Source organism: Vanessa cardui, chromosome 15 (assembly GCF_905220365.1).
Source record: "Vanessa cardui chromosome 15, ilVanCard2.1, whole genome shotgun sequence".
Classification (NCBI taxonomy): domain Eukaryota; kingdom Metazoa; phylum Arthropoda; class Insecta; order Lepidoptera; family Nymphalidae; genus Vanessa; species Vanessa cardui.
In genome coordinates this window covers 11,628,154-11,643,173 of record NC_061137.1, presented here as the reverse complement: position 1 = coordinate 11,643,173, position 15,020 = coordinate 11,628,154, and the positions used below count along the sequence as shown (strand labels likewise).

The window sequence follows — 15,020 nt, the reverse complement described above, 5'->3', positions numbered from 1 at the left end:
TCATTTTGATTATATGATATATTCAAATATGTCAGATGCGATAAGTAAATCTGAGATTATCTGGCGTCGAATCTTAGTAAAGAGTGTCTATAAAAAGCATCAGGGCACCACTGAGACTAGAGGTTTAGTAATCTATATAAATATTATAAATATGATTTCTATATTATAATTGTGAAAGTAACTCTGTTTGTCTGTCTGTCGCTCTTTGACGACCGCTGAGCCGAATTTGATGAAATTTTGGTATGAAGCTAAATTTAACTCCAAGAAAGGGCATACGCTACTTTGCCTAACAAATGACGAAACACCCTTAATGAAGAAATTTTTAATAAAAACGTCAATAAAAAAGACTAAATTACTTTATTCATACATGTAAAAATATACAAAGTGACTATAAAATTCGACGCATAAAATTAAAGAAAGCGTATTCAATCACAAATCACAATACTTGCAGTCTTCGAGCGCTGCTTCTTACATCGGCAGCGCTGTTTCGCTGTAACTCATTTTCATCTTCCTGTACACGCTGTTCACGACCATGAGATAATATACAGAGTACGCTGAAATAGAGAATACAGTTCATTGACCTCGATATTTATGAAGATAGTAGCGACCGCCCCGGCTTCGCACGGGTGCAATACTGATACTAAATATACTATTGAATAAGTTTATTTACGAAATCACATTACAAACTTCTAAAATTATCAGTGTTTCTTTACTATATTGTCTATGTACTTATTACAAAAACCTTCCCCTCGAACCAATCTTATCTATTAAAAAAAACATCAAAGCATCAAAATCCGTTGCGTAGGTTTAAATATTTAAGCAAACATAGGGATATAAGGACAGAAAAAGCGACTTTCATTTATACTGTGTGGTAATGCTATTTAGATGTCACTCAGTCAATAAAATCAGTTTACTGCTGAATTGAACAAACAATCCTATAGATTTATTATTTATTAACATAAGAATAATTAGAATAGAATACATAAGCAATAGGCTATTTGACAATGCGAAAAATAAAGTGTCAATTATTATAATCAGTACATATAAAGAGTTAAAAATGGTTACTTAGTAACCAAAGTTGATAATAATAATTAAATTGTTCGAAAATCAATGAATAAAAATGCATTTTTTAAAAGTTTGTCACGTGACGCAAGATGCTCCTGATTGGTCGGGTTTACAATGACGTTACTTACCTGTTAACCTCGTTTGTATTTGGATTATATGTACTACAGATTACAATACAGGCAAGTGACGTCACCGACCCTATTGCAGCGCCGTATTGTCCAAATAGTGTTTTTTTAACATGGAGTTTTTAATTTGATATTCTTCGGTAAATAAGTACTAGAAATAAAAAAAAAAAACTTCTTTTACGCGGTTTAAATAAAACTAAACCTCTACTTAATAATATAAAATGGATTTTAAAAACCAGTCAAATAGCCTATTACAATTACTGCTTGTACATTTGATGATTGAATTACACTTTTATGCCTGCTCTTAAATTAGATATGAGACAAATGGACGATTATTTCGCACTTCTGAATCCCGCTGGCAAAAACTAGAAATTATCTCTACAATATATAGAACAAGATAATTACTAAAAATATATTTTAATAAGCTTATTTTAATTTGCGTTTCATTCAAGTTTTAAAAATTGTGTCTTCTTGTATCAGTTTTAAATCGATAGTATTGATATCTTGAATGCCGAATGGTTATCAATATCAACTGTTGATATTTCTGCGTTACAGGACTGTGGACAAGTAACGATCAACATTCAAACGTATTCTTAATTAGTAGGAGATGGTTTGTTAATCAACCTCACCCAAGAGTGAGGCTTCAAAAATAAGTTTAGACTCATTTGAGTGTTCCCCTCCACGGAAATCTTTAGTAAAAGGCGAAAGATTTGTGCGTTTTGAAGGGAAACCAGAGTAATTAAAATACTGTTACGGAAACTATATATCGTTTTGCTAGTAAATCTTGCCAGCGCGATGCAGATATCTTTGTTTTTATATAAACGCCATCTAATGGCAGCGTTGGACAAAAAAGGTTAGTGTATTTAGTACTGAAAGCGCGCCATCTAGTGAGAAACATTTGACACTACATATATTTCAATAGCTTCAATGATAAAACGTTGTTAGCACTTAGCAATGTTAATATACAATCATAGGTGGGCACAGTTAATTCAAAAGTTAACTTCGTTAATCGTTAATACGTTAAATAAACAGTTAACTTCGTCAACAGATAGGGCATTTAACTTTCGAATATTTAACTCAAGTTCAAGTTAACCGTTAAAGTTAACCATTTACAACTTATACTGCTTTTGAGCTTTTAATCTTTCCCATAAAAATACGTTCTACTGCAGTACTAAATGGTATAGCAGTATTATATTTAATAAAAAGATTTCTCAACACTGGTTCACCTAAAAAATCGGCACCCATAAAAGATTCTTTTGTCTTCGTGTCCAGCCATTTTCTTACCAATTTCTGATATTTGTTTGTCAGAGATTTCTGGCTACTAAACCTATTTTCTTCAAACTGAGTAACAGTGCTGTAAAAATCATCCCATTCTTCTTCATTATTGCTGCTTCCGCTGTTACATGTATTATCCTTTTAGTTTATTTCCTTTCTTTAATGAGAGCATCTTCAACTTTTACTTTCATGAGCTTCCTGACTGTTGGGAATTTGCAACTATCATACTTTTGCATCAACAGTAGTCGAATTTTTGGGGGAAAGGCTGCAGCCAGCTGGCATACTTCGTCGTCATACGAGCGTGGCCTGCCGCGTAATTCAATCAAACGAAATGACGACAGCATGTCGACAAACGACAAATGTTACGGACTAAAGTTAACGGAAGGTAACAAGTGCGTTAACGTTTTTCAAGTTAATCCGTTCAGAAGATTGTTAACTTCGTTAATTAACGACTAACGAGGTAATGCCCACCTATATATACAACGTAATATCTTTTTTTATTTATTTCACCAAACTTGTGACCTAAGTGCTCAAGCTAATAAATATTGTACTTTTCTATTTTTTGAATTATCATTGACTTTGATACTTAAGATCAATATCATGATCTTTGCTAGTGTCATTAAAACTTTAATAATAATAAATAAAGACGTTATTAATTTGAAATAGTTTTTGATTTAAAGTCATAGATGGCGCTGTATCATTTCGTCACTATCTTACATCGCGCTGTCTAGGTTCTCTCGCGTCGAATGACGTCTCTCAGTTGTGTTAGGTTCGGCATCGCTTCTCGGCCTTTTGGCTAAGATCAAAGTGTAGTATCTGTTCTTTTCAGCTTAATATCTGAAAGTTCCCGCACTGCGGGACCAGTATATTAAACTGATTTTTGTAAATCGACGGGATGTTCGGGGCTCGCTCCACTCCCGTCACGGGTCGGCCCGGCATTGCAGTGCCGCCGGGAACGGCCCACATAAATGACCATAAATCTTGAAAGTATTCATTGAGTGAGTACCATTTATGATTTAACGTAACTAGTGAATACGAATACATATTCTTATAATTCACATTTAGTTGAATCGTTAAAGGATATGCTGCGGCCTGCAACATTATATTGACGAATAGAGCGATGTCATTGACTCATATTTCTACCTAATTTTTCCCCTTGCCTTCTACGATATATACGATAACCTCGTGTATTTTCGAGCCTATAAGGCAGACGTAATGTATAGCTTCATCGTTTTTCGTCACGGGTCGGCCCACAATAATCATTATAGTACTTCTCATCAATATTAATTCATTGAGTGACAGTAGAGGCATCTGTTGCATACCAACAGGCAACACAATCGCAATAAATCACATTGTCTTTAATTGAAAAAAGGATATGCTGTGACATTATATATACGAGTAGAACAGATGTCATTGACTCGTATCTATAACTGGCATAAAAACCTCACTTACAACTACACAACCGATTTAAATCCGATTTTTATCAATAAAAAAATCTTAAAAATAAGATGATCCGAAAAATTTTGGCTTACCTAGTTGGTGAAATGTTATATACTCTAAAGCGCTACAATCATATCCTTTTTTTTCGCTGGAAAAACGCTTTACGCGCTTCCCCCACGTGATGGAAAGTGGGGGGGTGTGTGGGACCCGGAACCCTGAACGCCGAGTGCGCCCAAGCACACCGGGTTTACCCACTAAAAAACCAGCGGTACCCTCTCCGTCTTTTGACGGACGCCACGGGATCGCTTACGCATGCTACCGTGACGAAAAAAAAGAAATGTGGAACGCTTCACGATTTTGCGTGTCATCCTTGCGCAGGCCATGCTAATATTCTCTGTATCGTTCTAATTTTAGTATATGTACTGCCGAAGCGAGTACACTACAAACATATCCTGCTGCCCACACCTGCGACGCGCTAACAAAGGGTGAATTAAAATGGGGTCACTCTTCGAAGAGGGGAAGCTCCCTTTGCAACGGCAAGCTCTCGAAGATAGGTGAAGAACACCATGGAGAAATTAAATGCACGATAAAAGTGGACAGCATTTGAGTCGGGTTTGAAAAAAAACGATGTAGCTGTACATTACGTCTGCCTTATAGGCTCGAAAATACACGAGGTTATCGTATATATCGTAGAAGGCAAGGGGAAAAATTAGGTAGAAATATGAGTCAATGACATCGCTCTATTCGTCAATATAATGTTGCAGGCCGCAGCATATCCTTTAACGATTCAACTAAATGTGAATTATAAGAATATGTATTCGTATTCACTAGTTACGTTAAATCATAAATGGTACTCACTCAATGAATACTTTCAAGATTTATGGTCATTTATGTGGGCCGTTCCCGGCGGCACTGCAATGCCGGGCCGACCCGTGACGGGAGTGGAGCGAGCCCCGAACATCCCGTCGATTTACAAAAATCAGTTTAATATACTGGTCCCGCAGTGCGGGAACTTTCAGATATTAAGCTGAAAAGAACAGATACTACACTTTGATCTTAGCCAAAAGGCCGAGAAGCGATGCCGAACCTAACACAACTGAGAGACGTCATTCGACGCGAGAGAACCTAGACAGCGCGATGTAAGATAGTGACGAAATGATACAGCGCCATCTATGACTTTAAATCAAAAACTATTTCAAATTAATAACGTCTTTATTTATTATTATTAAAGTTTTAATGACACTAGCAAAGATCATGATATTGATCTTAAGTATCAAAGTCAATGATAATTCAAAGAATATAAAAATATTTTTAAGTTTGGGTTTCAAATTATGCAGAAAATCAATGTTCGATAATTAATCCGATTGGTCTATTAATTGTTATATCCAAGCATATTAAATTAAAGGTTCAACACAACACTGATCAAAAATACACCGCTCGTAATAATAAAGTAAGTTTTTCCTTTTAATTTCAATTTTGCGTTATTTATCTTATCTTAGCTTAAACTTTTATTCCTCTGGAAAACTATTTAGCAAACTATTATATCCTATCATAATATGTTACAAGAACATTTTTATGGATTATAACTATTATTATTTTTGTTGGATATTCTGATTGCTTTAATATTTCCTAATAGTAGTGTACATACCGGCTCCAGCAATGATCATAATCACGATTAAAGCGATGTTCCCGGGCTCAACCAAGAATGGTGCGAGTTCGGGGCTGAAGAGGCAAGTGACCACCGCCACAAGGAAGATGCACAGAATGAACACGGAGTTGAACAGTAATGACAGCTGCAGGCAGCCTGGTCGTCTCTGTAACGGAGTTTTTGTCTCTTTTACCCTGATAATAAAATTATGAAATAGAAAACATTGTCAGAACTGCACGCACACTATAAAGAAAGCATATTGGCTCGTATCAGAATTTTGGGTCAGAAAACATGAATTCCTACGTAATGTTTAAGTTGTACGAATTTCGACCTTAAAATCGTATCATAAAGTTCGTATTTCAAAATTAATTAATAGATAATAAAAAATTAAATAATTCAAGAATTTGATCCATATTAACAATTTCCGTAATTGTTACGTAAAATTTGGTAATGTATTTAAAACGTAAACATTGTACAATACATATTATATTTAATCACGCGGAGGACGCCAGTAAGGCTCATAGTCTAATCAATCAGTCATAATTCAATAATTTACTACAACTTAACCTTTCTCTTAAATCCTGCCCATTGGCAAAAATCGTATGATGTGCCTTTCGGTAGTTTTTGAGTTTATCGCGTTCAGAGAACCATACAGACAGATTTGTTCCACAGTATTATGTAGTGATAATGTCAGTTTAAAACAGTATAACACATACAACAATTTGTTTGGTCTATTAACGGGACATTTGTAAATGAGCCTCTGACGTAAAACAAACTGTGTAAATAAAAGTAGTAATCAATATAAGAGAACAATGGCTGCCACTTATTTTTCAATCTGTTAACTGTCATCGATGTTAGTTTTTCGTTTCGTAATTTATATTTTACGCTATCGTTTTAATTATTACTTAATTATTCACTGTCTCATATTTTTGACATATCCTCCAATTAATAATAGCTCAAAAGTAATTAAGTACGAAAACTTAAAATGTATGTTCGGTATACTTTGCACATTATAAGTTTTTTTTTTTTTTAAGATATACTTCGCAAATGTCATGATTGTATACAGCTATAGATTATACTTTGTATTCACAAACTTCACTATAAAAAACTAAAATACGAATGACGCGTCTCTACTTAACTACGAAATCTAATTTGATCTTATGTCATGTCTACATTAGACGGAGCTATTAATAAAAAAAAATCTTGAAAGACAAAACTATTTCTTTGCTTCATTATAATAAAAAAGTAAGAGCAACGTGTGTTAATTTATACTCGCCATTGCCACGCCCACTAAAACCACGACGTTACTGATAGCAGACAGGGTCGAAAACATGACCAGTGTCATCGATATGAGGTTGTCTTCCTGCTCCCTCTCCCTGTGTCGTGGGAGACTCCAAGATCCAGCCATAATGGCAGCTATACAGGATAACTGAAATTTTTTCGTGTACTTATAATTCAATCAAGCATACATTACACAAAATAAAATGTTAAGGCTTTATTCATATCAGTTACGTGAGTCAACATTCAGTACCAATTTTTTTTCAGGTTTAGAAGTTCAGTTTGCGGTACCACAAACACCCAGACCCCAGGAAACATAGAAAAATAATGAACTTTGTCTACATCGAATAGGCCAGGAATCGAACCCGGTACCTCGGAGTGGCGTACCCATAAAAACCGGTGTTCACACTACTCAACCGCTGAGGTTTTTAATATTAAAACAACTTACCGTGGATAGTATACCGAGTAAGAAACATCCCTTTTCTAATGAAATACAGCCGCAGCACTGCCGCAACATCGGCAACGCCATTGTGGCCCTGGAAATAAGTATCCTATTTATTCCTTTAATTTTTTAATACAAACCACACTAGAATATATAATACCTATATCATTCTCATTAACTGGTGTATGTTATCTTGTCTATGTGCCATACAACAACAACAACAACAGCCTGTAAATTCCCATTGCTGGGCTAAAGGCCTCCTTTTCCTTTGAGGAGAAGGTTTGGAACATGTTCCACCACGCTGCTCCAATGCGGGTTGTGGCAGAATTTCTATGAAATTTGTCATATGCAGGTTTCCTCACGATGTTTTCCTTCACCACTGAGCACGAGATGAATTATAAAGACAAATTAAGCACATGAATCAGCGGTGCTTGCCTGGGTTTGAACCCGAAATCATCGATTAAGATGCACGCGTTGTAACCACTGGGCTATCTCGACTCTTGCCATGGTATCAAAGAAAAGAAAGATGATATGGACCAGAGGTCAGCCAAACAACTCTTACTCGAAGCTCATGGTTTCAAGTGCACTGTTACGCCCCGGCTACGCACGGGTGTAGTGCTGATACTAAATGTAGTATCTACTCTACTACAAAAATACTACTATCTATTAAAAAAACCGCATCAAATCTTTTGCGTAGTTTTAAAGATTTAAGCATATATACATAGGGATATAAGGTCGGAGAAAGCGAAATCGTTTTATACTATGTAGTGATATTGTGCTAGGCGATGTGGGAATATATCTTGTACTGCACATATATAAGAATATATGTGCAGATGGAAATCTTCCACATTATAATTTGCCAATTCGCAATGTAGCAGTGTGGCTAAATAACCTTCTAACCCTCGTTGAAAGTCTTAGTTTGCTGCTTTAATTTCTATAATTACATAACAACTTCTTATTTTTTGAATTTTTGTTAACTTTCTTAAGAAATTAAGATTAAGCATCCGAACATAAGGATATACATTTGTTAGTGATTAGATGTAAATTAGGTTCAAAGGGAAAGCAAGCCATTAGCCTCGTCAAAGTTTCGGTTGAACATTCGCGTGATAGAATGTGCACCAATAAATACCTAGTGCTCGTGAAATTATGTAAGACTGCTATTTTTAACTAAAAATACTTATTATTTTGTTACTGTTAATCAACAAAGTAATAAAATGAGTTATATGCCTGTAGCACGGTTCGTTGGACACGTCAAGGCCCCATAGAATATATACAGTACATATATATGTTCAATAATTATGCCAAGTTGAATTTTTACTTTAAACATATCTAGGGTGAGATTGGTATTAGTGAAAGTGAACATTTGGAGCATATAAGTCCAAATCTTGGAAAATATCTAGCTTACAAGTGCGCTTAAATTGTCTTTAAGGCAGTATAGATCAGGAAACCTCATTCCTTGTTCGATTTTTTGGATATATCAACAAACAATAAATTATGCCACATGTGAATTCACCAATCCGCTTTGAATATGCTCCCAACCTTCTCCTCAAGGGGAGGGGAGGCCTCAAAATGTACATTCTGTTACTATATATATACTATAACAAACAGTGGTTGGAGTGAGTTGAAATCAACTTTATTAACTTCAGAGTAGGTTAAAAGATCTTTGATCTCATTAGTACAATTTTTGTTGATTTCAAAGTGCGGTTGTTACTATATTATAATCATAATATTGTCAATTTTATTCAATACTGGAATTGACAACCCTATATAAATAACCAAACACCAAGACCAAGAAATGTTCAAATCTGACAAGCAATATTGAATCTTCATGAGATTGAAATAGAGTTCACAATTGATCCCATCCTCAGAGGTAAAGAAACACACTGTCGAATCAAAATCTGCCAGATGTGTCCATCCAGCAGCATTGCAAGTTTATTATAGAGATGAGGCTCAAGCACAGTATTGGAACATTATCAGTCCGTATGTTACTCTACTACTTTGTATGTTTGATAAACATATGATATATTTATGGGAGAGTTACGATACGTTGAGTGTTTAGCGTGAATATTTATTTATATCTCATACACATTCCATATTCCAGATACGGCGTGTTAAAACAGTGACCATGACGTAATACTGCAATATAGGACGGACTATTTCAGTCGACGAAACGCCGGCATTTTGGATTGATGGATTCGCAATGTCATTGGGATAAATAAATAAATAAATAAATAAATAATAAATAAATATGAGACAACATCACATACATTACTCTGATCTCAATGTAAGTAGCTAAAGCACTTGTGTTTTGGAAAATCAGAAGTAACGACGGTACCACAAACACCCAGACCCAAGACGACTTAAAAAACTAATGGTAATCTACAAATCTACATCGACTCGGCCGGGAACCACGGAGGTCGTCAAGGAGGGATATGGCACAGAAGAAAGTTTTTATCGTTTATTCGTTTGTATATTAAGGAAATAAAGTACCTAGTGGGTTCCGTAGGTAGTTTCTAAAGATCTCAAGGCTTGGAGTTCGAATCGCAAGTTTAGCAAGAGAAACGATTGGGTTTTGTGGTCTTAAAATTCTCATCAGCCGATTGGAGTTAGGAAGTTAACAGTGTTGTTCTTGTGCTTGTGAAAGTTTGGCGGACGGGCGTATAGGCTACCTGATGATTTTGTTTGTCTTGTGTTAGGTAAAAAAAGTAGCATATGCGTAGGGCATTGGCTACTTTTTTGCAGTTCAAATTTGCGATAAAAACTATCAAATATCGAGTGAGTTTCAGCAGAGTCGTAGCCTAAACATCCAAGTGTTTCAATTATTGATGCCATGCAGGATTCATGTTTTCAACCGACTTCAAAAATGAGGAGGTTATCAATTCGTCTGTATTTTTTTTAAAGGATTATAAAATCCGGTACGTCAACTCTCTTAATGAATGGTCGAAGAAAGTTAACTTATATGTATTTGCGCAATTGATTCCTTATTAAGGTTGAACCCGTTGACCAAAATTTAGGAAGATATTGTCATTTATTCGTTTACATTTAATTATACCCAAGTATATTTTGTAAGTACGATATCAAACTTCATATGTGTCATACGTAGAGCAAGCGCGGAAAGATAAACTGTTTAAGCTTTACTAAAATCTCCTTACCGATATTTTCTTAGCATAAATATACTAATAAGGCTATGAATGAAACAAACTTTTTATGATGGCAAAACAGCTATCTGGTGGTAAGTGGCTATCGCCGTTCATAGAGATTGGCACTGAATAAATAATTAACATGCGACCCCCTCTTCGGGAGTTAGGATGTTATGTCTATTCACAATAGCTTGGTGGGATAGGTCAGGATCGTTTCAGCGACTTTCGCACCGCAGTCTTCCATTGACCTAACGTGGCTTTTTTTTTAAAAAAGACTGTAAAGTGCAAATTTCTTAATTGAAAATATGTAATTATTAATACGTTCGTTTGGAAAAAAATGTTTGTCGTACGTATTGCGTTACGCACTCTTTATTCACTGGTAGAATTATTAGCTGAGGTATCCCTTAACTCCGTAAAGTAAAATATAGAATTCGTTTACATTTAGCTATAATGACCACACGTTCGACACAAAGAAAGCAAGAACAAGCCACTTCAAGGTAAAGAATAATCGATTTAAGGTCATGCAAATAACGAAATGGATCACCTTAAACAAAACTTAACTATCGTGATAGTTACAAACGATGGTGTGATGTAAACTCAGTATTCACTCATTGTGTATTTTTTTTATTCAAGAAAAACATACTCAGAGAAATAAAAATTAAATGCTAAAACATGTTGATGTAGTTCATTTCGTTTTCGGCAGTAAAGTAAAGTAAAGTAATAGCCTGTAAATTTCCCACTGCTGAGATAAGGCCTCCTCTTCCATTAAGGAGAGGGTTTGGAACATATTCCACCACGCTGTTCCAATGCGGGTTGGTGGAATGCACATGTGGCAGAATTTCGATGAAATTAGACACATGCAGGTTTCCTCACGATGTTTTCCTTCACCGCCGAGCACGAGATGAATTATAAACACAAATTAAGCACATATATATAGCGGTGCTTGCCTGGGTTTGAACCCGCAATCATCGGTTAAGATGCACACGTTCTAACCTCTGGGCCATCTCAGCTCGTTTTCGGCAAACGCAAGCAATCTCAAAGGAGACCAGACAACTACTATATATGTGTGTGTGCAGAAACACAAGTGGGTGTGCACGTGATGCATTATCGATTCCCGATCATAATCAGATGGGATCGCAAATCCGATACGAAAGGAAAGATTTCAAGCACAAATCCAATGCCTATAAATGCTATCCGATACAAGTTATTGTGAATTACCGATAACTTTTTCTGGGGTTTAGACCCAAACATAGATTCTGCCTTATCTCACTAGGAAATAAAACAGATTATAAATGGTATCGACATGTTGTTTAGACGACGTTAGATTTTAATCGATCATTGCAAATGTATACGATCGATATATCGAATACGATCTCTAAATTTCACGATCACATTTTTGGTAATAATTCATCTCATGCTCGAATGGGCTACCCATTTCAGAATAACCTAATAATCTTTTTTTTCGTAAATACCACCAAATAAAAATTAAAATAATATGGTAAATATCGCGTTTTAAATAAATGTAATAACTTTATTATCTCCATACCTTTTACTTAAAATGGTAACCTTAGCCCAACTGTGAGGAAGGTAAAGTACCTATCTCGCTAAACCTAATGTAAATCATTTTATATCGGATTATTATAATATTTTAATCGGCAATGTATAGCTAACGAACAATTGCATTGGTTGGATATTGTACCCGAGATTCTATCGTAGAGTCCAATTGTCTGCAGTGGCATTAATCTTGATAAGAAAATTTTGATTAATTAATATTCTGTATAAAGCGACCGTATTATGTTGTAAAAAGTATACTCGAAATTTTTGAAATATACAAGACTGGTATATAGATGAAAATCTAATTAAATTATCATGAATGGGATTTACATTACTTGGAATATATATTTTTTAATCACATAACGAAATTTTAATAAAAAAATATGTATCTCCTTCTTAACAAGTATAATGGCATCAAGGAATTATACCTTTGATAATATATAGTCACAATAATAATGTGTATAAACTAAAAAAAATATTATACCAAATTTGTATATACACGTTTAAAATTCTCGCAAAAAAAACTGAAGTTACAAGCCGCACAATAGTCATAAAACAGTTTATTTAAGGCGCGCACGCCATTTTACTTCAAGATTAAAAATTTATAAAATAAATATTAAATGAAACATATATATATTTGGGTTTATTATGAAAATCATTATACAAGTTCAGTAAGTGATTGATCTGTTTTAGAATTACCTTAATATAATACCTCTTTTCCTAAATCTTCTCAAAGAAAGTAAACTATCTGCACACTGGCCGTAAACACAAGCTTGCCATTATTTAAAAAAAAACACAAGAATAGTATTTTATCTTTGAAAATTGAAATGAAAACTCGAAAACAGTTGACTCATTGCTCCGGTGCTATATTTTCAAGTCCGTTGTTTCGATTTACTTACGCACTATTTACAAACACTAATTATATAAGTGATGCACTTGATTCTATTTCGATCTCACTGGCCACAGCACAATAGACAAAAAACTACGATTATAAAGACGAACTTTAATTGTTTACACACGTTTATTAATCTGTAGATTTAAAATTCGAATGAGCGCGAAGTGTTATATAAATAATTCTGCTTATAATTTCAGTATACAAGAGTGTTGTGACACGGGCTGGTTTAAAAAAAAAAACGGTTTGAATTTAGAACTTTTTTGAGCTATAAAAAGATAAGCGTTTTCATCGACGCTCAGTAGCGTACTACTCATACTGGCGACGCTTCCTACTCGTCGGACGTCTGTCCTTGCCAGAGAACTATGCTGCGTCATTTATTAAACGATAGTTCTGATTACTTCCGACTAAAATAATATATGGTTTTCATATGTATTATTTCGTTTTCAGTATTTTTTTAATCACGATATAATTATTTTCTACTCAAACTTATATTATTATGTAATAAATGTAAATATATATTTTTTGATTATATTTGGTAATGTCCCTAAGAAAACTGAAACAGATGATTCGTTGAGACATGATTCCTTTGAGACAACATCACCAAGGTTACGTCCTTAGGAATGAAAGGACACCTGAGAAGGAAAGGAAGATATTCCTATATAGGTATATTATATATACCTTTTTAATATTGGTCATATTATTAGGTATATATACATATACTTTAAATTAAGATGAAACACTTTATTTCCGTGTAGCACAAATTAGGTAGATAAGTAGTACCCGAAAAAACATATTAGTAATATTTTAATGACCTTATTAAACTACTTTTTATATACAACACTGTTAAAATATTTAGTAGGTATCAATATATAATTATTGTTGTTGAACGTTGGCATTAACCTCAAGCTAATCGTCAATAACAAGTAAATATATTTTTTATAAAACATAATTAAAAAACAACACAAAAATTCTTTATTTATTATATAAATATGAAAAAGTAAATAATCACAAACTTACTATAATAACTACATTTCATGAATAACCTCAATTTCATACATATAGATTACAAATAAAAACTCGCAAAACCCGAGTGAAAACTTTACGTGAGAGACATCACAAGCTCTTCCAATTTGATTGATATTATTCGAATCATTGAATCGTTCATCTTACTTCTCACCAAAACGAATAATATCCCCGTCAAAGCCACGACCTGATACGAATTAACAGCGCAAAATATCAACACTAGCAAATTACTTCGTATGTGTTTGAAATAGTATGAAATGATATCCGTGGCAAGAACCTGAGCGCTCGTCACTGATACCAAGATGAAGGCTATCATGGAAGTCTTCAAAACATCCCTTAAATTCCTCGTATTGTTTCCCGCACCTCTGCTAAACGCAACACGTATTATCTCAATGAAGACCAATACATTCAAAATGCATATGAAAAACTTAACATGAGCGTATATATTGTAGAAGATTTCGAAGTAATTACTGTTAATTTCTATCAAGGAAGGGCATAACAGTGACACAGGAAGCGGCGCGGTCCAAGTTACAACGGTCGTAACAATCAAATTGTAAGACTGTAACGGAAACACTACAACAACTTTATTGTAAAGGTTCTTACTAAAAATAAACATAAAACAAAGTAGAACCATGTCACAGTGAATGTATAAAACGTATACACAAAACTTCACAACGAATCTGTCATATTGGACGTAAAACATCACATAGTACTCGAAAAGCGTGTAAAATGTCCTCGCTATTGTCATCTGGCACAGGATTATTTCGTCGAACTTTCGAGAATTTGGAAGCAATCCAAAAAGGATTAACTGTACCAGGAGTCCGATGACAGACACGGTGATTCCCATCAACCAGAATATTTCAAAAACTTCCTCGATTTCGAACGCCTTTGATTCTTCTTGAGTGACATTGTTAATAATTGTGTTATTTGGCATGTTATTATTATTTATTGTATTATTCAAATATCGAACATGTTCCTCTGCTCTTTATGTCATGTATTTCTCATTTAATAAAATAGCGTAGTAAATACAAACGCTATTGACACAGTCCCAATAAACACTAAACATTCAACCCGATTATTTATTTCCTATAGTATTTTCAGCGTCAATTCAATGCTTCTATTGTTGGCTTTATCA

General features: G+C 34.4%; 1 protein-coding gene and 4 non-coding genes across 8 annotated transcripts; 1 reads left to right on the top strand and 4 right to left on the bottom strand.

Moving 5' to 3' along the window:
• Positions 1-340: 340 nt before the first annotated feature.
• On the bottom strand, positions 341-13,163 carry LOC124535792. 4 transcript variants are annotated; one of them, XM_047112141.1, is made up of 5 exons: positions 12,667-13,163; positions 7,280-7,367; positions 6,830-6,982; positions 5,554-5,719; positions 341-554 (listed from the first exon to the last, which is right to left on the bottom strand). In XM_047112141.1, the coding sequence occupies exons 2-5, from the start codon at positions 7,358-7,360 to the stop codon at positions 469-471; spliced, it is 486 nt and encodes a 161-aa protein (XP_046968097.1). In that variant the 5' UTR covers positions 7,361-7,367; positions 12,667-13,163; the 3' UTR covers positions 341-468. The 4 variants fall into 4 exon arrangements, with proteins under 4 accessions (XP_046968097.1, XP_046968098.1, XP_046968099.1 ...); XM_047112142.1 differs by having other exon boundaries at positions 12,680-13,163; XM_047112143.1 differs by having other exon boundaries at positions 12,867-13,163.
• LOC124535960 lies at positions 1,813-1,929 on the bottom strand. Its single transcript, XR_006966843.1, has one exon. It is a non-coding gene; the product is annotated as a U5 spliceosomal RNA (small nuclear RNA).
• Positions 3,242-3,434, top strand: LOC124535955. Its single transcript, XR_006966840.1, has one exon. It is a non-coding gene; the product is annotated as a U2 spliceosomal RNA (small nuclear RNA).
• On the bottom strand, positions 4,239-4,343 carry LOC124535967. Its single transcript, XR_006966849.1, has one exon. It is a non-coding gene; the product is annotated as a U6 spliceosomal RNA (small nuclear RNA).
• LOC124535954 lies at positions 4,793-4,985 on the bottom strand. Its single transcript, XR_006966839.1, has one exon. It is a non-coding gene; the product is annotated as a U2 spliceosomal RNA (small nuclear RNA).
• Positions 13,164-15,020: the final 1,857 nt, after the last annotated feature.

Bases quoted from the DNA above. Each gene is read 5' to 3' on its own strand.
- LOC124535792 (XM_047112141.1), bottom strand. From the start codon at position 7,360: ATGGCGTTGCCGATGTTGCGGCAGTGCTGCGGCTGTATTTCATTAGAA. The intron at 6,983-7,279 runs GTAAGTTGTTTT...AAAAAATTTCAG, and splicing joins TACTCGGTATACTATCCACG to TTATCCTGTATAGCTGCCAT. The intron at 5,720-6,829 runs GCGAGTATAAAT...ACTCCGTTACAG, and splicing joins TTTTAGTGGGCGTGGCAATG to AGACGACCAGGCTGCCTGCA.